General features: G+C 40.9%; 1 protein-coding gene across 1 annotated transcript in view; it reads right to left on the bottom strand.

Annotated features, from left to right (window-relative positions):
- Positions 1–6: 6 nt before the first annotated feature.
- GRPR (gastrin releasing peptide receptor) overlaps positions 7–27,971 on the bottom strand; it is a 42,162-nt gene continuing 14,197 nt past the window's right edge. Inside the window, exons 2-3 of the mRNA XM_006078614.4 lie at positions 6,749–7,100; positions 7–4,882 (exon numbers count right to left, since the gene is read on the bottom strand). Coding sequence (XP_006078676.1) covers positions 4,493–4,882; positions 6,749–7,100 — 742 coding nt within the window. The 3' untranslated portion in view covers positions 7–4,492. The remainder of the gene's footprint in view (positions 4,883–6,748; positions 7,101–27,971) is intronic.

Here is a 27,971-nt window from a genome sequence, read left to right as displayed (position 1 = left end):
GAGGATGAACAGCAATGTGCTCAGCACTGCATGTGACACATCCTTGGGGCCCGGGGAAGTTGAGCCCCTTCCTTCCAGCACTTCTAGAATGGCAGAACTCCATTCAGATGGAGAATGCTGTTCCAAGTAGTATGCCTCTCTTGAGGCAACCAGTGATGAAACCACTCACTCCCTTGTGCCAAGTTAAATAGATTCACTTGGGCAAGAGACTGTCCTGTAAAATGGGTGGCAATGATCAGCTGTTCTTCAATAGGCACAGAACGGGCCATGAGAATGAATGAGATCACATTACATCAAACCACATGAAATCACCTTTCTGAACATCAGTGTGGTCCAATAGCCAGGTTCATGCTTCAGCCTCATAGTTCCCTAGGCCTTTTAATCTAATAGTGGACGGTCACTAGTCAATGTCCTTTACAAGTTTCCACAGGAAAGGATGTACAGCAGCTCTCTGGCCAGCAACAAAGGCTTGGATAAGATGAGTCAATGAGTATAAAAGTGCTTTACAGACCATGAACACCAGGTCACTGTAAAGCCTTTTTTTAATTAATTGTGGATATGTAATACTTCAACTGAGGATTTCTGAAACTTTTTAGAAATTTAGATAAATTCCACCAAATGCATTTCTGATGTCAACTTTCACATGAGAAAAGCTTGTTCTCAGTGTGCAATCTGTTGACTGCTGGAGTTGATGCTTAGCCCTCACCTAAAAATGGGTGTTTTTGAAGGCCAAAATCATGGTAAGAGATTGCTTGATATGACGACTGTGTTTGTGTTGGGCCTGTGGGGCAGGAGGTGGTTGTTGAGGTGGGGGCTCAGAGAAATAACCATCTAGATTCAGAATGAAGTAGAGTTTGTTAGGGCTTGGTTTCATTGACTAGCTCACACAAAGTTTGGTCCCAGGGGAGTGACTAATTCCTTTGTTTTCATCTGTTAATCCATTTTATGAAAATTCAGTCAAATATTAGACAAATGGGCCAAATGTGTTTCATTCTGCCCAACAACCCAGGGTTAATTCTAAACTACTCTGTGATAACAGCTCCTTCCTGGTGTGGGTGTGAAGGTCACAAATGGCAAGAAAGTTTGTACCTCCCCATCTAATCACAACAGAGTTTGTACAATTATACCACTCTTATACAGTCAGATCACCAGATCATTGTTTCTACCTGGCTCCTGGGAAAAATGATTTAGCTATCTTGATTTAGCAGTCCATAGATTGAGGATGTCATTCTTGTAGTCCCCAAACAAAGCTAATCACTATTATCAAAAGCTACTTGGCACATGAATAGATTCCAAAAGCAATAACTGGCTGCCACTTTGGGCACAAATGAAGACTTTTAACTTAAGTGGGCCCTGTGGGTAAGTTCATTTATTTCTATTCAATGTATATTTTCATAACAAGCTGAACTTGGTTTGTGCGAAGGAGTCTCTAAACTGTTTGTTTATCCAAGGTTTCTCCATCCTTCTAGAGGAAACCAAACTGTGGAGCAAAGCAGGGAAATCCAGGGCTTGTTAATGAGGCAGAAGATCATGTTCAGTGGGGGAGCATGAGGGCAGCTAGAAGAAGAGGATTTGGCCATCCACATTTATGGGGAATCATCATGTCAACGACAAGGCAGGGCCTTGTCTGCGCAGGGCAGGGAGGGCCATCTTGCTCTGGAAAATCCCTGCCTGCAGCAGCCCTTGGTGGGAAGATTGCTTTGTTTATTGGTTAATCTATCACTGTTGAGCTGCCTGCCTAGGGGAGGCTCAATTTAAGATAGATTGAAAGGTAGTGTCTGTCAATTGAATAAACACAGATGGTTTTCCACAGCCAAAATTGATTTTTTCCCTCCTCACCAAAGACATAGTGCTAAACGTGATTATCTTTGGAAGCCAGGCATGAAATGTCTTAGCTCCAGCCCCTGCCATGCTTAACCCTAACACAGACGTGATACCACATGGGGGCTTGGGTGTCTCACACTGTGATTTTACGTTCTGGAGGTAAAATAAAAATTTGACTTCTCTAGAGAAGGGCCTGGCTAAGTTCATTCCACTGAGAAGGCTGGGGTCAATCAGTTGATTCACAAAATAATGTGACCAGTCCTATAGGTCACTGGCTGGCAAAGACCTCCTCCAACCTTTTCATTCAAGAGTCTCAAAGAGGTGATAAGATTTGCCTAAGAACACATAGCTAGAGCTAGATATCAATCTTCTGTTTATTCAGAAGCTAGAAAGGAGGCCAAAGTCTATGCCTATGATGTTAACTGGAGGCATTAAGATAAGTCCTACTCCCAAAACATCTTTGGAAGCAAGTAGATCAGAGATGCTTGAACAAGTCATGCTAGGAAAACAGACACTTTAACAACTAACTAGGTATGGAGTCACTTAGACTCAAGAGTTTTGAAGAAAGCTAAGGGTAAAACTGTGAGCAGCAGTTCAAGATAACAGGTGCATGGAGGGTGAAGAACTGTGAACAGGAAGAGTACTCTTTGCACAATGAGGAGATCGAGTAATGTGTTTTCTACTGTCTCTTTCAGCTCTAATTACAAGATACAGCAAGCTAACGGGACATCATTCATACAAATTATTCCAAGCGATGGAATTCTCTATCTCCTTCCACTCCACTAATGTGAACATGCGTGTAGAATGGCGTAGGATTGGATTTCTCAAGAGGAATTGTTGCAAAGGTGGCAGAGGCGGGACAAATGCGGGCAGGTGGTTACATACATGCTTTAGAGACAGACCTAGAGATGATGGGGCTCAGAGGATCTTAGCAATAGGTGGAACTGTCTTCTCATTCTAGAGATTTTAAAAAATGATACTCATATCTATATATACACACACACACATATATGACTAGAGACAGGGCTGGGACATCAAGCTAAAAATCTTGGTTCTTTCAGCTACACTACCTGTCTTCTTTTCAAATGGCCCCATGTAATATGGAGTGCCAGGAAAGCAGGTGTGTACACTATATAAGTGCATGTGGCAGACAGAAGTGCAGAGGTTCATTCCAGCTAACACAATTATAGGCACAGATCTTGACAACAGTCTTGGTCCCAACTCCTAAGCTGAAACAAAAATCTCATGAAATACGCCATGTGGAAAAGAGAGCTGGCTCTTCTATCTCACCTGGATAGAGAAAAACGGAACTAAAACTGTCTTAGTGTGTGAGGGCTACACATGAGGTCACATTTGCAGAATTTGGATTTATCTGAAAGTGGGTTAACACATTTGCAACCTAGCAGAATTGGCCTATCCTTGAGTAAAGAAAAAGTTGATTCAGGGTTTCTAAAGTAAGAGAGTCAAATCCTTTTACTCAGTTGGAAAACAAAGGAGATTTAAATCCAGTATTTTCCTGTACATGGGCTGTTTTATAAATACTCTTCATAAGTAGAAACTTAATGTATATATATCTGTCTTTCAGTTAGTTCTTAAACCTGAGACCCCTACAACTTTCTCACACATACTGAGACTGAAACATATATTACTGACATTGAATTCATTTCCTGCCACAGACTTTACCTAAAGCAGACATTAAATGTAAACATGTTTCTATTTCCACTCCAATATGATCCTTTTCGTCTCACATTCTTCAGCGTAGCAGACAAGGACAGCCAAATAGACGTCAATACAGTTGGCTGAAAACCTATATGCCTAAAATAAATACTTATTATGCATCTTTATAAATTTTTGATGAATAAATAACATAATCAATCCCACCCACCCCCCGGCCAAAGGATTTCTCTAATATGGTAATGGCACCATGGATGATTATAACTGGGTAATAGCAAAAAGGACCTGCACTGACTTACGCTGTCACTCCACAGGCACACGTGGATCTTGATATATGTGTCAGTGTGTGTGGTTGTGTTTTTGCCTTAAAATGATGTGGTGAGTGTTTTTCCTATATCCTCAGCTATGTCTTTTAAAAACAATCGAAACTCAGGGATTTGTTTGAAATTGGCTTCCAGTGTTATCAATTTGGGGACTGTCCTTTATACATGGGACTCTCCGAGGGTTGGCTTTTCCCATTACAAGTGTAAAAATAAGTCCCTTGGTTTGTGATTATAAATATTCCTGAAAAGTGACTCAAATCACATTCATAAGCACTAGCTTCTGCTTAAGGAAATGGCAAGGGGCAGTTTTTCAGAAAGCAGTCAGTGTGCAACTTCTCTGCTATATAAACCTGGTTGCTCAGGCAGTTTCTCTGACTTAGTTGAGCACATCTGTATATCCGGGTTTAATGCTTAAAATAAAGATTTCCTATTTGTTCCCTTTTCTTAAAAAGGGAAAGTTTGTTCTACCTCTGAAGCAGCGTCCACAAGTTGAAATGGAAAATGCAAGCCATGATAGGCCTTCCAAGTGACCCATTTGGGCCTCTCCTCTACCCACCCAGATCACTCACAAGCCTGCCAAAAGGTCTTCGGAGGGTATAGAGACAACCAGCAACACAAGGGCTCCTTACCAGCCATAAAACAAAACCAGGGGGGCAGGGTCAAGGGTGAGTCTAGACGTACCCCTCATGACAGATGTTTCCATTGATGAGGCTGAAGGTGGCGGCGGAGGGGTTGGTGCTCTTGAAGGAAGTCATGCAGCTGGTACTTCTGCCGGCACTGTGAGACCGGCTCATCAGGCCAGGCCGGCAGCAGAAGAGCTGGGTGTTGAACTGCTTCCTGAAACTCTTGCTCAGCAGGTAGAGGGCAAAAGGGTTCACGCAGGAGTTGGTGAAGGCCAGAAGGCGGGCGCAGATGCTGGTGATGAAGTGGAGCATGGAGGTGTCCACCTCGGAGTAGTGGTAGGAGCGGTACAGGTAGATGATATGGTTGGGGAGCCAGCAGAAGGCAAAGAGGCCCACGAACACCAGCACTGTCTTGGCCAGGCGCTTCCTGGATTCGATCTGAGGACAGAGTCACACGCAGAGAGACAGAGGGACCAAGGGACAGGGTGGGGGATGCAGAGACAAAGATGTGGGCAGAGAAAAAGAAGGGGAAAATGCATTAGGGAAATGGACGAGCTCACAAGGCCCAGAAAATGAGTTCCATAGAAGAGAGAAGAGAAGAGAAACAGAGGAGAGAAAAGCAATAGAAACAGACAGAAAAAGAAAACAGTCAGAAACACAAAAAGGAAAATGCCAGGAAGCAGAAATAGATGAGCAGAGTACAGTGAGAGCAGCTCTTTAAACAAAGTTGATTACACGCTTGAGTGGACTGCACAATGAAATTCTAGTAAGTGCCCTCGTTTTCCTCAGGAGGGCATTGGTGCAGTTATCAGCCATATGACTTCATGTCTTCCTTGGCTCCACAGTTAATAATTTCTTCTTCCCTCTGATGCTTAAAAAAGGACCCAGCTTTGTTCTTCCCCATTGGCCAAACTAAGATAACTGCCTATTACTTTTTTTTTTTAATCTCAAGTTATTTCTAGCCTATATAATATAGGAAGAGTCTCAAACAAAAGCGGGCTGAGCTTCTCCTTCTGTTCCCAACTCACTTTGCTACGGCAAGAGGAAACATCATTCTCCTTCAAGAATTTGGGATACAATGAATGTTCTCCACTGAGAGCTCCTTCAAGCAGGGAGAGAGTTTCACTGAAGACTGCTGCTTTCCCCCCATAATTGAGTGGAAAAAAAGAGAATTTTAGAGGTGAAGCCTCCAACTAAGTCGGCTACACATTTTAAATGAGGGGAGAGTCTTTCTGTCTTTCCATCATAAATACCACTCGATATACATTTGGACTAGAAGGCCAAAATTGCCACAGAGGAGAAAGCCAGAGTCCCTGGTTTCTACCATTTATACCTCAGGATGAGATTATGGGGGTGATGAGGGGGCTGGGGAAGAGAGGCTAACACAGATGGAGGGCATCCTGCATTCTGGACCACCTGGGGGTATATATGCTCCTCTTGTCATCCTCCAATAGCCTTCTAATATAAGAGTTATTACCCTCATCATGGGTAAGAAACTCAGAGGGTAAATGAGTAGGTCAGGAAGCCTGGATTTGAACTCAAATCAATGTGAACCCATCTTAATCAAACTACTTCTTTTTCTTCAACCACCCTCATTTTCCAGCCCTTTCTGCCTTATCACATATGGTGACCCTCTTCCTACCCAAAGAATGCGACTGGAGTTTAAAGCAGGCACATCCCTCTGAGACACTACATTTTCTCTTTTAAAAAACACTAACATGTGTTTTTTTTTTTTTTTTTCCAGAGAAGGCAATGGCACCCCACTCCAGTGCTCTTGCCTGGAAAATCCCATGGACAGAGGAGCCTGGTAGGCTGCAGTCCATGGGGTCGCACAGAGTCGGACACGACTGAGCGACTTCACTTTCACTTTTCACTTTCATGCATTGGAGAAGGAAATGGCAACCCACTCCAGTGTTCTTGCCTGGAGAATCCCAGGGATGGGGGAGCCTGGTGGGCTGCCGTCTATGGGGTCACACAGAGTCGGACACAACTGAAGCGACTTAGCAGCAGTAACATGTTTTTCAGATTTTTCTCAGAAACAAACCCATACTCCAAAGCTTTCAGGTTCTCAGCACCTCACTAAACCTAGCCTTAAGTAAAAGAACAAGATTCTAAGGGACATCTGAATGCTGAGTCTTCTGCAGCTAGGAGTCTCTGTTTACCATCTGGCCACAGATCACTCACCTCTTCTACTGTAGAATCAGGCAGCAGGACCACCTAAATACGGAACTTGTCAGTGGAGTCCTACATATAAGCAAGGGATCGAATCCCCAAGGAGGAAATGAATTACTCCTAAGCACCCACCTGCTTCTTGACATGTATATTCCCTTCCACGGGGAGATTGTAGGCACTCTGGATCAGATTTCTGGCGATGAAATAGTAGTAAACAGAGATGATCGACAGTGGGATGATGTAGAAGACCAGGAAGGAAGCCATGGAGTGGATTTTGGGGTGCAGCTCATTAGAGTGTGGGTATGGGGCACAGCTAATGAAGGTCCGGTTGGTGCTTTCCTCATGGAAGGGATGTAGGTCAGAAAACACGGCCTCTGGGATGGCCAGCAGCATGGAGACAATCCAGATCAGTGCGGCTTTGAGGCAGATTTTCAGCAGGGCGTGGGAGGCCTGGATATCCATTGGCCGCACGATGGCTTTGTACCTGGGGCAGGAAAGAGGGAAGTTGCTTAATATTATTACCAACTGGAAGCCAGGGTCTGGACTAGGGCAAGGCTAGGAAGGCCCCTAAGGTGCGATACTTTAAGAAAGGTCATCCAAAGGCCAACTGAACTCATAGTGAGCGCCTCCTTAAATGCTGCCCCCCAAGCTCGCTGCTCACCTCATCCTAGCCCAGCTCTGAAGGATGTCCCTCTCTCCCCATTCTCTCTTGATTTTAAGAATACTTCTCAGAAAAGCTGAAGCTTCTTTTATTTTCTTAAATCACAGAAATGAATAACAAAGCATGTTTAACAAAGGACACTGGAACAAGACGGTTGGTTGCTTTTTGTTTTTTTGGGCAAAGCCTTCATTTTGAGTATTTAAATGCAGTTTAGGAAACTTTAGTCACTGAGTATTTACAGACACCTCTTTTCTTTCTCAAAGGTTGAAGAACAAATAGTTCACTGAAAAAGTTATACACAGACGCATCACTGTAATTATCAAACTAATTGTTCCCCTGCCCTCCTACTCTCTTTCGGCCTCATCTTCTCTTGCAGTATGCAGGTTGAGCTCTGGGAAGCAGACACTGAGATGAAGTCAGGAGGACAAAGAGTTTATTGTTGATGAACACTATGGGGAAAGGGGAGGAAGCAGGACTGGGCAGAGGGAGCTGTCAGACCCTGAGGCAGACCTGACAAGGTGTACACCAGCCAAAGTGACCAACCATCCAAGTTTCCCTGGACATTTCCCAGTTTTAGCACTGGAAGTCCTACACCCCTGGAAATTTCTCAGTCCCAGTAACTGTGACAGCTGGTGACCCTGCACCAGCCCAATGGGAAGCTCAGGAGCAAAGATTGCCCAGTGCGGGAGTCCTATCTCAGTGGAAATGGCCAAGCCCTTGTAGCACCACCTTGCTTGGTTACTGGCTGGGACCACCCAAAAAGAGGGTGATCTCAATTGCTACCTGGTTCTGTCTCTGGGCAGGAAGTGCCCAAGAAGAGCATGACTATAGCTTGAAAGCTGAAGTGGGCCTGGAAGGAGCTGACTTCTGGAGGTTGCCAGCTACCCATACAACACCTACCACAGTGGGCCACACACCTATTTTGGGCCCACTTGTCTGAGAACCCACTAAAAGATGAACTTCTGGTGGGCAAAGACTGGGTCTTCATCTATCTTGGTATCTATCAAGATCTGCACACACTGTACAAACATTTGTTCTACAGCACATGAGCTGCTATAGTGTAGAAGTTGACATGAGTTGGAACCATCTAAATGTGAGTGTTCAATGCTAAAAATGCTGTGTTGACACCAGGTTCAGCCTCTGATATTCTTTTGTATCATGGCCTTCAGTGAGAGAGGTACAGTTATCTCCACTTGTTTCCAAGTTGACTAAACCTCCACTGAGTTGCCATTCTTGGCTGCATCCTGACCGCTCACTCACTTTCTGCCTCCCTCCAGGGAAGGGGGTGTGAGTTTGAGAAAAGGAACCTGGCCTGTGCTTATCTAGGTGCCCCTAACCAGGTGAATGGCACCTCTAATACAGGCGGCAGTGTCTGCAAATCCATTATTGCTGTGGACCTAGGTCACAGTCTCCAAACAGCTTTATCAGATGGAGAAGCAATTATTTTTTATCATCATCTGTCTCATTTTTATATCTAGTTCTCTGTTCCCACTTCAGGTAGGGAAGAAGAGGAGACTATTTATCAGATATCCCCAACACTCCAGAACAACACTATTGTCCTGCTTCAGTATACCTGCGTGTGATTTTCCATCCATAATTTGCATTTGTGCACTTAAAGCAATTTAAAAAACAAACATTTCAAAAGGAGCTTCTACTGTCCTTTCTCTAGTCACTAATAATTTCAAACATTTTAATTTCTAGCTTAGAATGAAGGAAAGGAATCGATATTTTTAATGAAAGATATGTGAACATCCTCAGCCAAAGATGTATATAATTAAAGATATCTTAGATAAATCAATTAGAGATAAATGGGCAGTCACAAGTACCATTAACTCTCCAAGGGAAGGTGATCCCCTCATGCATGAAGCAGAAGCCAGAGGGAATGGCTTCCCTCCTTCCCTCTCGGGAATCTTGTATTCCTAAGTGCAAAATGCCATGAGATATTGAGCCACTATTTCAAATTCACAACTTTTAAAACATGTAAGATAGTATAAAACATTTATTTGATTGCTTCGTCAGAAAAATAATTTGAATCTAAATCTAAATTAGCCTCTGGATCTATGTACCAGTTTTCAAGAAATGTGGGGATAGAAGAACCAGCTAGATAATGCAGTCAGTCAAATCCTGAAACAGAAAATTCTACAGGAATAATGACCCCATTTTTTTCAACAAATATAAGGCATAAAAAAGCAGAGAGAATGGTTACAGACTGACTGATATCAGTAGCGCAATGTGTAGACCCCTTTTGCGTGATTTAAAATTTAGTTTATTTTTCGGCCATGCTGTGCAGCATGCAGGATCTTAGTTCCCTGACCAGGGATCGAACCCAGGCCCCTGGCAGTGAGAACAAGAAGTCCTAACTACTGGACAACCAGGGAAATCCCTTCTTTTGGATTCTGATCCAAATCAAACAACCGTAAAAAGACATTTTTGAGACTACTGAAGAAAATACAGATTTAGTACTGGTGATACCAAGGAATTATTTTTAATGTAATGGGTTTAATAGTGGTATTGTGATTCTGTGTTTTAAAAAATACTTTATTAAAAACACACCCTAAAATATTTACCAATGAAATAATATAATATCTATCTAGGGTTTGCTTTAAAATATTCATATATCATTTGTATCATTTAAAAATAAGTACAAATGCATTGCAAATAATTTTGTTATGGAATATTAATAAAATTTCAAAGAAATTAAGGAAATCCCATTCACTAAGCTCTTGCCTTATGCCAGGCAGAGAATAGCATCTACGTGATCTCACTTACGTCTTAACAGGTAGGTGCTATCATCCCTACTCTACAGTGACAAACTGCATGAAATGCAGATGGTTTCAGAAGTGGTGAGGTCAATATTCAATTTAAACCAAGTCTGTTCAGGATACTACAGCTTTTTCAGAAGAATGCTCTGGGTAAATTCTTCCTAGAGATAAACAAATCAGCCATTTCACAAATGTGTATGTAACATACCAAATGTTCCCTGGAAGTCTAATGGTTCTGTAGAGCATGGAACATATCAGTCTATATCTTCTGGTTTAGACTGCTCTGCCTGGAGCTCCCAGTGGAGGGAGATCCCCAAGGGGTGGTTCTTGTTTAGGAGTGATGGCTGGTTGAACTAGGGTGGATACTCAGTATTGTAAACCAGCCAATAAACTGTCTGGCCAGCTACCAGAGAGCCTCTCTTTGTCTTAAGCATTTAAACTGAAAAATTGAGAGGATGTAATCAGTCAATCATAGATGCTACAAATAAAAGGTTATGATGTCAAGGAAGCAATCAGGGCAAGATGAATAACCAAAGTAGGTAGAGTGAGAGAAGGAGAATGAGGGAAACATAAAAGAAGAAGCTGAGATGATGTGGCCCTGAGTCCTACAGAGGGTCCTTGGTTCCTGGCCCATGAACTACTTTTGAATGTACAAGAGGTGTCCTGTTATAATCTTAAAATTCTCCTGTTCCCTTTTCACTTGAGTTGGTTTAAGTGGCCACCATTTGCTATCAACAAAAGAGCCTTATCTAGAACAATTAGACATGCTGGTCATTAAAGCTATCATCAGATTTTATTTCCAGGATCATTTTGCATAAATTATCCCCTGCTTGCTGTCCTCTGAAAGAATGAGCTGTCAACTTTCAATTGTTCTCAAGACACAGACCAGTTCCTAAATCCACCATTACTTTCTTGCCTCCTCCTTTCTTCATGCTCCATCCCAGAGGCTCCATTCATCTTAAGGCGATCTTTTCAAATTCCAGCTTACAAGTACCATCTTACAGCTTTTGCTGACCAATCGAGACATCGATGATTCCCTTTCCTTCTAACTTGTCTGATTTTACTCTTCTCATTTTATGCTTCCTCTGCATTACCTTCAATTGCTTCTAGCTTTCCATGGGCATGTCTTTTCTACATGATTTTTTCATAAGTTCCTGAGGTCAAAAGTTTATATCTTCTCCTCTTCTTGTCTTCTGTATCATTGAAAATGCCCCAGGTCCCCTCTTCTGCATACCACTTATTTCAAAGTAGAGGCTCAGCAATGACTTGCTAATCAATTAAGATTAATGATAGGTGACTCGCAGATGTATCTTTTATTTTCAACTTCACATAAATAAGTGACAACAGATTCACTTTCGCACACCTAGTAAGAATCATCCTTCCACAGACTGACCGATTCACTCCTCTGATAAGAGGGGGCTGAAAGTGCTTCCCACTTCTGAAAACATCTGTGCTTCATTTTTCTTATGCAAACACTGGAAAGGTCAAAAATGTCCTCTGTGCCAGATTATTGTGTCAAAGGGGTTCTTGGCAAGTGGAAGTAGCGGGCTCCCACACCCACGGTTGGAAACTTTTGCCCACAGAAATGTATGTCTTTTATTCAAACACAGGCAGTTTGTTTATGTTTAAGGATCCAGCAGTTCAGCCCTTATGTATTCATAATTACCTACCGAGGTCTGTAGGAATTGTTGAACGACAATATTTTAAAACCTCCATTACAATCCTAATGCACGCTACCTGGAGAGGGCTGAGGTGAAGAGAAAACAAAATGAACTAAAAGGTCTCTAGGGTAACTGACACAGTGTTGGCATTTAAATTAGAATCCTAATACCTAATAAGATTTGAGAAGACTATTAAACCTTGGCTTTATTTTCTCCTGAGAATAACACCAAGAACTTTTCTGAAGAAATGTGAGGCAATTATTAGCTGGTTTGTAAAATGACTATAATCCAGAGCAACGGAGTCTTACCTCCATTGAGCTATTACTCTGCAAATGCAGAGCTTGCTGCTCCTTGGTGCCCATCCAACCATTATCTTTAAGTATATAACAGATTACAGTCATCCTTTTCTCTTCTCTCTGGACCAAAAAACTCCAGTGCTTCTTTTCACTCGTTCTTAATATACTTCAGTTTCCTCAGGGCTGTACTGTGAATTGGGGAGCAGAGACCTAGTTCCTAATGGTGATTCTAGCCACTAGTTTTATGATCTCAGACAAATCACAGACTCTTGGAACCTCAGTATTCTCATCCCTGGGTCGGGAAGATCCCTTGGAGAAGAAAATGGCAATCCATTCCAGTATTCTTGCCTAGCCAATTCCATGGACAGAGGAGCCTAGGGGGCTACAGTCCATGGGGTCGCAAAGAAGTGGACATGACTTTCACTATTCTCATCCCTGAATAGGATATAACTCCTACAACCTCCAGTGTAATGACTGATTCAGGCAAAAATGATAAAACCACTGAGGGAGAGGTTTTAGGGGGACAAGATACTCACATAGTCTCAAAGAGCTCCCCACATATTACTACTTAATTACAAAGGGAAAATGTACCTTTATGTAGGGGAGGTCTGGGGGTCACTCCTCTAATCAAGTGGTCAAACCCAGGGTGAACTTCTCCATTAGGTGGAACAGGCATAGGTCTGGGGCCCATGATATTTTTAGAGGCTCAAGAGAATATCTTAATTCCTTTTAAAATCAGAAGAAAAAAATTTAATATAATCTATCTTGGATTATGGTTATCTTTGTGCCAATACAACTATAAAATAAAAATTTTTATACTTTTTATGGAGAAAGGATCCCATGAAGGTAAAAGTGCAAAAGGCCCAGAAAATTCATAATGTGGCCCTGATCAAACTTACCATCACCAACAGTGGGACAATCTGCAATCCTGTGCCTCTTGATACAATGTAATGGGAAAGACATGGCATTGCCTACAACTGTTCTTGCCTCCAATTTTTAACCTGAATCTACCATGAAGAAACAATCAGACAAATCCAATTCTGGCACATTCTAGTAGATAACTAGCTTGGATTCACCAAAACAGTCAACATTATTGTTTTAGAAGAATGTAGAGGAGCTACTATTCTACCTTAAAGGAGGTGAAAGAGATATAACAAGTAATGTTTTTTCACATTATATAGAATACATACATATAAACTTCTTCAGGAGTTGGTGATGGACAGGGAAGCTTGGTGTGCTGCCGTCCATGGGGTTGCAAACAGTTGGACATGACTGAGCGACTGAACTGAACTGAAGGAATATTGTTAATTTCACTGGGTATGATAACAGCATTGGGGTTATATAGAAGTGTGTCCTTGTTCTTAGGAAATATACAAACATACTTAGGAGTAAAAGGTCAGAATGTTTGTACCTTACTTTCTAGAGTTCAGCAAAGTAAAACAAAACAAACAAATATATATATATATATAGTAGATATATATTATTATTATATACTTTACATATATATATGCTACAAAGAGCAAGAATAAAATCTAGGAAATGTTCATTGTGGAATGTGGGTGGGTATTATACAGGAATTCATAAACAGCTTGGGGAGAAAACTTACATTAAAATATAGAGTTTGTAAAAGATGAGCTAAGAGTAAAGTAGCAATCTTAAAATAATGTGTTATATATTTTAATAATAGTCCTTTTGTCATCAGAAATACTTTATTATAATTTTAATGTAATTGAATGTGTCATATCTAATTAGAGTCTCCACCAGGAATGAAGGAAGCGTCTTCTCTGTTATGTTCATATTGTTCTCTTGGACTTGTGGTTTTAGTATCATCTACAGTCTATTGGATTTTATTTTGCTCTGCTTTGCTTTGGCAGTATTATTTTTAAGCTACATGCTCATTTAGGGAGGTTAATTAAAACTAGGTCATGCACAAGCAGATGCCAGTCTGCAGTTCCTCACCATTATCTGGAGAGTGCCGGGAAGAGTCAAGTTGCTGTAGAGACTTGTACACAGTGGGCACCCACTCCTGCTGCCTCAGCTGCACGTGACAAGGGATCCTCTGATGTGAATTCAGTAACAGGGTGAGCTATTCACTTTTAATTCATCCTTATTTTTAAATAAAAATAAGAGTAGAAGTAAACTCCACTGTGGGGTCCAATGTCCCCAAACACACTTTCCAGAAGCTTTAGCTAAGGTTTCAGGAGATTTTCTAAGGTCTTAATAAGCTAAGATTTCCTAAGTCTGCAGTGAAGACTGTCTTGTCTCTGGAGGAAGTGAGCTTTAAACTCAGACCAAGACAGAGAATCAAGATCCATGCAACAAAGTGTAATCACGATTTTTCTTTTTCTCATTTTCTTCCAAGAGACCAAGACACAGATTGTGGATCCACGCAGGACCACCTCTGAGTAAAATCCTGAAGTTACTTCTCTGTGAATCAAAATTTCCCCTCCACTGTGTTCACCCACTGTAGAAGGCCACTGTCTGCCTGACATCAAGGCCTGCTTTGAGGAAGGGAGTGTACATGAGTCATTTGCTCTTTAGTATGGGCTGAAGTCAGTGAGATCACCTCCCTGTATGTAGAGTTCTACCTCTGATTATGGAAGGAAAGCTCTGTTTCCCAATAAAGGTATTTTTGTTTATTCCTCCAGCAGATGGAAGAGATATCTGGAGTGCAAGTAGTTAGACTTCTACCTATTCACTTCCTTCAAAGGCTTACTCTGCAGCTACCAAGTGGGGATTTCTTTCTAGTAACAGACTGCAGAGGAACAAGACCATTTTGTACCTGGTTTTCAGTTAGATCAATTTTGTTAAAAACAATAATAATAGCTAAAATTTATTAGAGATTTTGTATGGATCAGGTGACTATGCTACGAGTTTTGTTTAAAATGTTGCTTTTAATCTTCACAGCAGTTCTATGTGGCAGGTACTAACATTATTGCTCTCTTACAGATGAGAGAACTGACATGAAGTAAGTTTTCCAAGGCTATCAGTGCTAAGCATTGGATACAAGATTGGAGCCCATGCAGCCTGTCCCCTAAGCCTCTACCACCAGGCCCTACTGCTTCCTATAATGATGGTCCTGAGATTAACCACACAACATGGGCTTTCAAGTGTGGGGAAGGAAAAATCATTTTCCCTCTACCCTTCTAAGTTCTTGACTAAGACCCCCGTAATAAAAGACAGCTTAACAAGACAAAAACAAACAAGTTTAACAACACGTATACTTCTTTGGGGACTTCCCAGGTGCCTCAGTGGTAAAGAATCTGCCTGCCAATGTAGCAGATGCAAAAGACGCGGGTTCGATCCCTGGTTCGGGAAGATCCCCTGGAGGAGGAAATGGCAACCCACTCCAGTATTCTTGCCTGGGAAATCCCATGGACAAAGGAGCCTGGCGGGCTACTGTCCATGAGGTTACAAAGAGTTGGACATGACTGAGCAACTAAGCATGCATATCTCCTTGACAACATGGGAGAGACCCAAGAAAACTGAGTAACTCCCTGAAAAGGCCCAAGCCATAGCCTTAAATACCATCTCTACCTAAAGACAAAAAGATGTGGCTAGGGGAGCCAGTTATAGGTTATCAGGCATAGCACAGTAAATAAGAATAAGCTCATTATACAGATTTAAATCCATACCTTCTACATTGATAAGTTTCTAGACATTCAGAGTCATCCTCTTTTTCCTGGTACCAAGAGAAAGATCCCCTTAGAGTGGAGATTTCCCTCATAAATGTAAATATCTCCTATAACAGGGTAACTTCTACTCAGTTTTTAAGAGCTTCTCCTATATGCGCTATTTCTTTAAAAAAAAAAAAAGTCTAAAATTATTTTTATGCCAATGAGGCACATTTTGGGGCAAATTTTGCTCCCCTTCACTGGTACTGGAAATAAGGAATAAACCCGAAGAAAGGATCAGGGTGCCTGTTCCCTGCCTGCTACAGCCATGGGGAAAATAGTGTCTTTCTAGACAGACACAAATTTCTTATTCTGCCTCTTCAAGTCTGCTATACCTAATTGCCTGCATTTTCACCCTTATATGTACACCCTGACATTCTCCATGGCCTGAGGCCAGAGTGAGGCCTGGACTCTTCGTATATTGAGAGTCCTCAGGGTCTAAAGAGGCCATCCTAGTGAGACACTGGAGCAGAGGTGAAAAGGCATCAGGGAAGGACTAAAAACCAAAGGCTGGAAGGAGGGGAAGGTTTCAGAAGTGCAGGGTTCTGAGGGATGTAGAAGCTGAGGTATAAAATTGGAAGAGAGACGCAAGTGACTGTTGGACATCTGATGGTGTTTTGGCAGAAAGAGTTGAGCAACTATAGACCTGGGCCCCAAAATGAGTTTCAGTGGGATGATCTAATTCCAAAGCTAGGTGCTAATCCTGTAAGGGAGCCCATAGGAAGGGGTATAAACAGGATGAAACATTACAGTTGCCAGTGGGTATGTTTAAAATGACAAAGGAAAGCAGTAACCCAGTTAAATTTCAGTAGGTTTGCAAACATCCTGGCACAAGTTGTTCGAAGGCCATTCCTCAAAAATGTTATGGAGAGAGGAACATATATTTATAACTTGCAAGACTTTTTTCAGCAATTTATGAGCCAAAAAGTTTGAAGAACGTTTATAAGTCCCATCTGTAAATTATTCTTAGACATGGCCTGCATTTACTCTACTGTGTGGCATAGAAGATACACAGAGAATTCAGAAGAAAAATCACCCATGCTCTATGGTGGAGGGTGAAAGTGAAGTCGCTTAGTCGTGTCCGACTCTTTGTGACCCTATGGAATGTAGCCTACCAAGCTCCTCTGTCCATGGGATTTTCCAGGCAAGAATACTGGAGTGGGTTGCCATTGGGGAGGGTATAATAGGCTCTGGGTCATAAATTGCCTGTATAAATTGTCATTCATCCCCAAACGGAGCCTGGGACAAGGATTTGGGTTCATGTAGTTTATTTGGGAGGGGCTCCCTGGTAGCATGGGGAAGGGGTGGGGAAGTGGCACAGGGAGGGGATGAAAGGCAATGAAGGGTACCACTCAAGGCAACTGAATCACAGGCCGGCTGGGGACCCCCTGAGAGACTATGGCGAGCACATTCCAGAACTTGCTACCAAGGTGTGAGGAGGTTGGGGTGTTTACCCCTTGATTCCTGTTCATCTTTGGCAGAGAACTGTCTTGCAGTATTAATTTGGGGATACTCTGGCCTGCCCCAAATCTTACCTTGGACAGGATCACCCTCTGTCAGAGAAACAGAGGAAACCCAGATCTGTAAGTGACCTCCAGGGACCACTAACAGCATTCACTATGTTAACTCTTCCTCTGATCCAGTCAAATCAAATATATATACAAAAAAGGAAACAATTTCAGTTTTTAAGTATATTTCAAATTATTGAGAATAAAAATAGAATTTCTAAGTTTCTAAATTATCTCAATAAAATACATTATCATTTTTTTTCTTCTTCAAATAAGAATCATTAAAGCTCAAAAATACCATCATGGCATATGAGTCATTGTGTATAATTACAAAAATATGAGTACTATATTTAAATTACCTTTTGTGAGAGGTTTTATACAGGGGGAAATGGTGGGCCAACTTTGTAGATTAATCTTTTAATTTTTATTGAACCCAAACTTATTAGCCCTGTGCGCCTGGTACAGCTCCCAACACTTTTCAAGTGACTGTCCACTAGAACATCAATCAGTTGCAATTTCAACCACATCCTCTCAGCTCCCTTATGAACATGAACAACAATCATGCTAATGGTACACTCACTTTTTTGACTGGGAATTCTAACATTTCATAAAGAAGTCAACACATTATTTCATTTCACTCTTACAAAAATTACAAGTCTTATGAAATATGAAAAGTAAATACCCTATCCCCTTTTAACAGATCAGAAAACTGAGGCCTGTAATTTGCCCAATGTCACACAGCTGATCATTAGAAAAATTAGGGCTCAAATTCAGACATCTCTTCAACCAAATTCAGTGCTTTTGAAGTTATCCTTACTATAAATTGGGCTTCCCTGAGAGCTCAGTTGGTAAAGAATCCACCTTAATGTGGGAGACCTGGGTTCGATCCCTGGGTTGGGATGATCCCCTGGAGAAGGGAAAGGCTACTCACTCCAGTATTCTGGCCTAGATAATTCCACGGACTGTATAGTCATGGGGTCACAAAGAGTTGGACACAACTGAGCGATTTTCACTTTCACTTTACTATAAATAGTGCTCTATTAAATGTGAACCTCCAAAACATAATAAATGAAAGGAAGGAAGGAAGAGGAAGGGAGGGAAGGAGGGAGGGAGGGCGGGCGGGCAAAAGAGTTTGGAATTTTGTCACCATGAAATTTGGGGGGTATCATAAAAACCAATTGGAAATTTGCTTTGATTCAACAAAGATAATGTCAAGGAAGGTGCTTGAGAGGCAATTAGCTCATTTGAACAACATTTTTCATTTAAAAATTTAATACAAAAGCATTAACAGCTCATTGTAGACATTTAGTCAGAGAATTCTTTAAAAAAAGGAAGAAAATCATCCATAAGTCTTACATGTGATGTTTGGTATATTTCTTTCCAATTTTCCTTTGTCTTTTGTACAGAGCATACAATTTTGTATCTTTCATTAGGGTCTAATAGCCTTGAGATGCCCATGACCCCTCTAGCCAGCAGGCAGCACTTTGCAGATGCCAGCTGGCCTCTCTGGGCACCATGTCTGTTTAGCTTTGAGGAGCCCTGGGGGTCACTAGAGGACAGTGCTCCAGCCTTCACAGATCCCTCCTAGGGCTAGCTGCAGTGGAACACATCCCATCTAAGTGAAGCAAAGCATCCTGACTCCTCAAGCACTAGCACTTTTAATAGTCAAAAGCGTATCTTAAGCATCTACTTTTGCACGGTCCTGTACTAGGTACAGACAGATGAAGTGAAGAGAAGCACAAGCCCTGGACACTCAGTGACATTTTCTCTCACTCCATCCTGGAAATTAAAAAGGCTCATACACCCTGGATCACAGGACTATGAGCTTTCTAAGGGTTGGGTCTATGTCTTGTTCATTTTGTGCCTGTTTTATTTATTGAACAAATATATAATTAAAACTTAAAATCTTGAACTGTGCACCCAATTTGTCTGGCCTGTAGTGTCTTACTTTCAGATAATGAAATGGGTTCACGATGCTCAAAATAACCTACTCCTCTGCTGCCACGCTCCCAGCCAAATCCTCCTCTAAAGTTCACTTATCCCCAAAACCACTCTGGAAGCCATCTTATTAGGCTTTTGCCAAGATATCTCTTATGACGCAAACACTTCCTATTTTTCTAACCATTTCAAGCCCAGAAGAATCCCTGGGGGTACTGAGGCAATGATTCTCCCTGAGCACAATTTCCCTTTGTAACAATTTTAAGGTGACTTGCTTACATGAGGCTATCATGAGAAGACCTTGGAAGAGGCAGTGCCAAGCGTGATGGTGGAATATTAGGAGGAAGTGGTGAGAGGCACAGTGTATGTTTCTATCTTTACTTTCCCCAAAGGAAAGCTCTGCCCCCATGCCCACCTCCCATGGGAGCTGGAACTGACTAAGCGAGGATTTAAAACTCTCATTTTCTTTATTTAAATAACTTTTAGCATCACAGAGGACTCAGGACTTGCTGGAAAAGACACATGGCTTAAAGATGTTGGCTTGATGCTCAAGTTTTTGATGATCCAAAAGCTACTGTGTCTGACATGACGGTGCCTCATAAAGTAAAGCATCACACAGCTGTATGATCTGTCTGTATGGTATCCCCTAGGAAATCTATCCTGGCTAACTGGACAAGGGTCATGGATTCCCCAAGGTCCTACTCCATTTAAATTGAAAACTCTCTACTAAATGACCACTTTGGCAAGCAAGTATATGTCTCTGTATCAGGAACAGAAAACTAAGGTCGTCTGGCCAAACCTGGCTTTCTGCCTATTTCATATGGCAGACGAGCTAAGAGTGGTTTTGACATTTTAAATAGTTAGAGAAAAAAATCAAAAGAAAAAGAATACTTCATGATGTGAAAATGACATGAAATTCCCATTTCAGTGTCCATAAATAAGGTTGTACTGAAATTCAACCATGACCATTTGCTGACATCATGTCGATGGCTGCTTTTGCATCATAAAAGCAGAGGTGAGTGGTTACAACAGGGCCCTGGCCCTCATGGTCCACAAAGCCAAAAATATCCACCACACAGCCCTTTACAGAAAGTTTCCTGGTCCCTGGCCTGTGTGCACTGCATGTGTGATCAGTGCCCACATTTCTGTTTCTCTCTGCCTGTCCACATCAGAGCTGTTGGTTCCTTCTTTAGACGGAGGAAAGCCCATCTTCCATTACACGCAGCACTGCCTGTTAGGCTTTATTAATTTGTGATAATGAAGATGACAGGCCACTAACCTCTGCCACTGGTCTTCCAGTGTTAAACACTCACAGCTCAAGATGCTTAGTCAATTTATCAGCACATTAAAATACTAATTTAGTATTTCAGGCTCTCCTTGGCACTATGGATATAAAAGTCCCTGGCCACTAAGAATTTAAAATTTGCTTGAGGGAGTGAGATATACCCAGGGGAGGCTCTTGTAGAACAGAGAATGGTACTCACATGTATACTGCCCTTCATGGAACACTCAGAACAGATGATGCTAGGTCAGTATGCAAAGTGTTGTCGCCATGGTACAGACGTAAGAGAATATGTTTGATTATAGTGAAAGTTGCTCGGTCGTGTCCAACTCTTTTTGACCCCATGGACTATATCCTGCAGGCTCTTCTGTCCATGGAATTCTCCAGGCAAGAATACTAGAGTGTGTAGCCATTCCCTTCTCCAGGGGATCTTCCCAACACAGGAATCAAACCCAGGTCTCCTGCATTGCAGGTGGATTCTTTACTATCTGAGTCACCAAACCTGCTTTAAATATAACTAGGGAATATAAAGAGTCTGCCTGCAATGCAGGAGACCTGGGTTGGATTCCTGGGTCAGGAAGATCCCCTGGAGAAGGAAATGGCAACCCACTCCAGTATTCTTGCCTGGAGAATCTCATGGACAGAGAAGCCTAGCAGGCTACAGTCTATGGGGGTCGCAAGAGTCAGACATGACTGAGTGACCAAGCATACACACACACACGGAACATAAAACTTAGGTGTCTTAAAGTTGCATTTCCTTAACTTAAAGAAGAGGAAACTGGTGCTCACTAGTTTCCATAGCTGGTTAGCTGAGAACCAAGATTAGAACATTTGTCTCTGGATCCCCAAGTCACTTGTATTTGTCTGCAGCACTTTGGACTTGCAGACTTTTTAAAGCATAAATGAAGAATGCTTAAAACTAAATATCGACTACATTTATCTTCATTCTGTAGTATATATATGTATTCCTGAAGCCATCATTTTAATCTTCAATTTCACCTCTGTTGACAATCTAGGAAAGAAAAGATGCCAAATTCTGACTTTTCTGCTCTTCTATGATGTTTCCAATCATTTAAAGTGAAAAGGGAAAAGATAAAAATGAAATCCTTAAAAATCTGTTTTGATCACCATTTATGTTAAAATAAATAAGCATTTCCCATATATCCTGACAGAGAAACTACTGTAATTTTGTTTTTAAATAATTTCATATTCTTATAAAATTATGTTTATAAAGTATCTTTCATAACAGAGGCCTGACCCTGGTATGAAACAGCCTGACAATAAAAACAAACACCACTAAAGAGAAAAAAGAAACTTCAAAAAACTTAAAGTTGACCTGTAGTTATTCTATTTATAGGTAGACAGCATAGAAATAAGTGAGTCACATGAATGTATTATCTATTGCCACAGTAAATTCTTCTCACAATGGAAATAAATTTCTTTATGTGCTGCATTTCACATTTCCCCCCTATTTCTTTACTATGTGACCTTTAGCTATCACCACTGGCCAATTGGTCTGAGTACAATACAAAAAAAAGTAATGAAGAAGAGAACTTTAAAGAAGTGTATCTTAGCAACACTTTGGTGCTGTCCTTCCCATGAAATTTCAGCTGTTATTAATCACTGCATAACTACATGTCGGCTCTAGCTCCTGCTTATTGGGGCTAAGAGACCTGGCCTAGTTGAAAGATCCCAGAGGCTTTGATGTTCCTATAATACTTGGCAGCGTCCACTGCTGAGGGCCTCAGTTGAGATTCCTGACTTACTCACTTTGAGGTTAGCCAGAGCTCATTTCTCTGAATCTAAGTTGCTGATTTAATATGAGGCTCTGAATGCTGATCCCATAGGTCTGACTTGGTAGTTCTGGAGTCGTCTTTAGAGGAGCTGGAATGTGGACAGCTTGGTGGGGAGCTCATTAGGTCTTTAAGAGAGGGAGCATAGGATTTTCCCTTTCTGATAATAGTAACATAGCTTCTTGCTGACCAACTCTCCAGAAATTAAAAACTAGAAAATCCCTTTGAAAACATCTGAGAAATACCAAGACAGTAAGGATTTGAGGGACCAGAGTCCTGGAGAGAAGGAAGTGCAGAGATGAAGCTGTTATTCAGCATCATTTTTCAATTGACCAAATTTCAAACAGCAGCAGAGAAACTAAAAGCTAAAAAGAGCTTCTAGCAGTTTCAGGATGAAGGGGAATAATAAATGGAGTTCAGGGCCCACCAAGGAAGAGAAGCTGAGGTAAATACCCTAGGTTTATAGTTGAGATGTCCAAAGAGGTACATCCTAGGAGTTGGGGTGAATCAGAAATGGACCAGTTCTCACAAAGATCAAAGCCCAGCCTCCAATCTGTTCAATCTTTGATTGGGTCAGACACACCGCCACCTCTACCTGCCCACAAGAAGCAAAAGCTCATCTTTTCTGGAAGATAATACCAGCCTCAAATTATCTACACTTCTTCATATACAAAATCAGGTAGTGAAACAAAAATTGCCTTGTATACCAGAAGAGAAAACAAAATGGTCAAAAAACAAGAGGATATATAATAGAGACAGACTTATAGAGTTCCACAAGTTAGAGTTACCAAAGAGGGACCTTACAATATATTGGGATGAATTCAAGAAATTGTGTGATGAGATGGAACAAAATGGAAATTCCACAACTGCAATAAACAGTAACTGAAATTAAGAATTAAATGAAAGCTTCAGAAGCAGATTAGACACAGTTGAAGAGAGAATTTGTGAGCTAAAAATGGCCAGACTGAAGTACAGTGAGAAAAAAGGATGGAAAATACAGAAAAGGTAATAGAAATATATAGGTGAAATGAAATTGTGTTTAAAATAGTTCCTAATCACAGAGACCTGAGCCAAGTATGAAACTGTTTGCCTCAGTAAAACCAAAAACAACCAAAAGGAGAAAAAAATCATGAAGAAGCTTTAAGTAAACCTGCAGTTATTCTATTTATATGTAGATAGCACACAGAAAGAGAGAAAAGAGAGTATGTGGCAGAAACAATCTTTGAAGTTGTCATAGCTGAGAACTTGGCAAATGTTACTGGAATCATTAAGTCACAGATTTAAGAAAAAAGCTATGAATATCAAGAAGGAAGAATACAAAGAAAACCATACCTAAGTGCATCATAGTAATGCTGTTGAAAACCAGAGATAAAGAGAAACGTCTTAAAATGAGTAGAGAGGAAAAAATCAATAATTTTAAATTATTTCTAAAATGAATAAAACAGACATCTGAATTCACGGTGGAAGTCAGGACAATGAATGACAACTTCTAAGTGGGAAAGATAAGAATGGCCAGCCTAGAATTTTATGCCCAGTAACAATATCCTCTTCCAATTACATTAAATAAAGAAAAATGAAACCAGCAAGAGAGGTCCAGAAAAACATCTATTTCTGCTTTATTTTTTATTTTATTTTTTTCATTTTTATTTTTTTTTAAATTTTACAATATTGTATTGGTTTTGCCATATACCAACATGAATCTGCCACAGGTATACACGTGTTGTATTTCTGCTTTATTGACTATGCCAAAGCCTTTGACTGTGTGGATCACAATGAACTGTGGAAAATTCTGAAAGAGATGGGAATACCAGAACACCTGACCTGCCTCTTGAGAAACCTGTATGCAGGTCAGGAAGCAACAGTTAGAACTGGACATGGAACAACAGCCTGGTTCCAAATCGGGAAAAGAGTACGTCAAGGCTGTATACTGTCACCCTGCTTATTTAACTTATCTGCAGAGTACATCATGAGAAACGCTGGGCTGGAGGAAGCACAAGCTGGAATCAAGATTGCCAGGAGAAATATCAATAACCTCAGATATGCAGATGACACCACCCTTCTGGCAGAAAGTGAAGAAGAACTAAAGAGCCTCTTGATGAAAGTGAAAGAGGAGAGTGGAAAAGCTGGCTTAAAGTTCAACATTCAGAAAAGTAAGATCATGGCATCCGGTCCCATCACTTCATGGCAAATAGATGGGGAAACAGTGGAAACAGTGACAGACTTTATTTTTTTGGGCTCCAAAATCACTGCAGATGGTGATTGCAGCCATGAAATTAAAGGATGCCTGCTCCTTGGAAGGAAAGTTATGACCAACCTAGACAGCATATTAAAAAGCAGAGACATTACTTTGATAACAAAGGTCCGTCTAGTCAAGGCTATGGTTTTTCCAGTGGTCATGTATGGATGTGAGAGTTGGACTGTGAAGAAAGCTGAGCGCGGAAGAATTGATGCTTTTGAACTGTGGTGTTGGAGAAGACTCTTGAGAGTCCCTTGGACTGCAAGGAAATCCAACCAGTCCATCCTAAAGGAGATCAGTCCTGAGTGTTCATTGGAAGGACTGATGCTGAAGCTGAAACTCCAATACTTTGGCCACCTGATGTGAAGAGCTGACTCATTTGAAAAGACCCTGATGCTGGGAAAGATTGAGGGCAAGAAGAGAAGGGGACAACAGATGATGAGATGGTTGGATGGCATCACCAACTCAATGTACATGGGTTTGGGTGGACTCTGGGAGTTGGTGATGGACAGGGAAGCCTGGTGTGCTGTGGTTCATGGAGTCACAAAGAGTCGGACACTACCAAGCGACTGAACTGAACTGAAGTGAAATACCGACGGATATTCTTTGGGCAGAAGTAAAATAATCTAAGATGATGTCACAGAGATGCAGTAAGGAATGGTGAATAAATTTAAAGGTAAACATGTGAGCAAATATAAAAATAAACATAATGTCTTGTAGGTTTTAAAGTATGGAGAGAATTGAAATATAGAATAACAAGACTTCCCCCCACACCAAAGAAAAAGACAGGAGGGAATTAGAATGAAGTTAAAGTGTCCTATTACCCTTGTCTGGGAAGCAGGAAAGTTCTAATTTATAATACATTTAAATGATTCAAGGATACATATTGTAAACACAAGGGTAACCCTTAAAAGAACACTGAGTTTGTATAATTTAAAAATTCATGCCAGGGGTTGGGGGAAGGATAGAATAATTTATGTGTTTAATTAATTTAAAAGACTGAAAGAAGGGAGGGAAAAAGGATTATGAAACAGGTGAAATCAACAAAAACCAAATAATAAAATGGTAGATCTAAACCCAAACATATCAGCAAATTGACGTTATCAGAGTGTCTGACTTTATAGGACAGAAATCTATAGCCAAGTTACAAATAGCAAAGACATTTCTGTTTAGTTACTCATTTATGCATACCCACAAAATACCAACATTGATGAAAACAACTTAACATCCATAATGCAAAGACATCCATGGAAAATAGGTTAATGGGCATCATCAAATAAATGAGTATTTAAGATTACTCAAGGCACAAAAAAACTTGAAAAGCTTTGAAATTTTACAGCCCTTATAGGAAAGAAACTTGACAGTGGCTTTCTCTGATAATCTTAAACATTTGATAATAATCCTAAACACTTATATGATATAACCAGTAATGAGTTATGGAGCTGAAACTTTTCTAGTCTCTCATTAATAAGTCAATTTGAATCAACCATGCTAGGAGACTGAAGTATCTTTCTAATTTCTCTATAGAAAAGCATATCACGCAACAGGCACCTGAAAAGATGCTCAACATTGCTAAGCATCAGGTAAATGCAAATAAAAACTACAATGCCTGTCAGAGTGACTATCATCAAAAAGAACACAAATAACAAATGTTGGTGAGGATGTAGGGGAAAGGGAACCCTTGTACACTGTTGGTGGGAATGTAAATTGATGCAGCCACTGTGAGAACAGTATGAAGGTTTCTCAAAAAGCTAAAAACAGAACTATCACAGGACCCAGCAATTCCACTCCTGGGTATATATCTAAACAAACAAACAAAAAAACTAATTTTAAAAGACACACGCATCCCAATGTTCATAGCAGCTTTATTTAAAATTGCCAAGATATGGTAGTATCCCAAGTGTCCATCAACAGATGGATGAATAAAGAAGATATGTTTTTCTCTGAATATATGCCCAGGAGTGGGATTGCAGGGTCATATGGTAGCTCTATTCTCAGTTTTTTAAAGAATCTTCATACTGTTCTCCATAGTGGCTAAACCAGTTTACATTCCCACTAACAGTGTAGGAGGGTTCCCTTCTCTCCACAACCTCTCCAGAACTTGTTGTTTGTGGATTTTTTGATCACAGCCATTCTGACTGGTGTGAGGTGATATTGCATTGTAGTTTTGACTTGCATTTCTCTAATAACCAGTGATGTTGAACAACTTTTCATGTGCCTATTGGTCATCTGTAGTCCTTTTTGAAGAAGAGGTATTCAGCCCATTTTTTGAGTGAGTTGTTTGTTTTGATGTTGCTAAGTGTTATAAGCTATTTGTTTCCAAGGCAAACCATTCAATATCACAGTAAACCAAGTTTATGCTCCAACCAGTAATGCTGAAGAAGCTGAAGTTGAACGGTTCTATGAAGACCTACAAGACCTTCTAGAACTAACACCCAAAAAGATGTCCTTTTCATTATAGGGGGCTGGAATGCAAAAGTAAGAAGTCAAGAAATACCTGGAGTAACAGGCAAATTTGGTCTTGGAGTACAGAATGAAGCAGGGCAAAGGCTAACAGTTTTGCCAAGAGAATGCACTGGTCATAGCAAACACCCTCTTCCAACAACACAAGAGAAGACTGTACACATGGACATCACCAGATGGTCAATACCAAAATCAGATTGATTATATTCTTTGCAGCCAAAGATGGAAAAGTTCGATACAGTCAGCAAAAAAAAGACCGGGAACTTACTGTGGCACAGACCGTGAACTCCTTATTGCCAAATTCAGAATTAAATTGAAGAAAGTAGGGAAAACCACTACACCATTCAGATATGACCTAAATCAAATCCCTTATGATTATACAGTGGAAGTGACAAAGAGATTAAAGGGATTAGATCTGATAGACAGAGTCCCTGAAGAACTATGGACAGAGGTTTGGAACATTGTACAGGAGGCAGGGATCAAGATCATCCCTAAGGAAAAGAAATGCAAAAGGGCAAAATGGCTGTCTCAGGAGGCCTTACAAATAGCTGTGAATAGAAGAGATGTGACAGGCAAAGGAGAAAAGGAAAGATATATCCATTTGAATGCAGAGTTTCAAAGAATGCAAGGAGAGATAATTTTATTTTTATTTCTATTTTGGCTGCTCCACAAGGCATGTGGGATCTTAGTTCCCTGACCAGGGATTGACCCTGTGCTCCCAGCAATGGAAGTGCGGATTCTTAACCACTGGACTGCCAGAGAAGTCCCGCAAGGAGAGATAAGAAAGACTTTCTCAGTGATCAGTGCAAAGAAATAGAGGAAAACAATAGAATGGGAAAGACTAGAGATCTCTTCAAGAAAATTAGAGATACCAAGGGAACATTTCATGCAAAGATGGGCACAATAAAGGACAGGAAAGGTATGGACCTAACAGATGCAGAAGATATTAAGAAGAGGTGGCAACAATATACAGAAGAGCTATACAAAAAAGATCTTCATGACCCAGATAACCACAACGGTGTGATCACTCACCTAGAGCCAGACATCCTAGACTCTGAAGTCAGGTGGACCTTAGGAAGTA

Source organism: Bubalus bubalis, chromosome X, assembly GCF_019923935.1.
Source record: "Bubalus bubalis isolate 160015118507 breed Murrah chromosome X, NDDB_SH_1, whole genome shotgun sequence".
Taxonomy (NCBI): Eukaryota; Metazoa; Chordata; class Mammalia; order Artiodactyla; family Bovidae; genus Bubalus; species Bubalus bubalis.
This window is presented reverse-complemented; position numbering and strand designations above follow the sequence as displayed.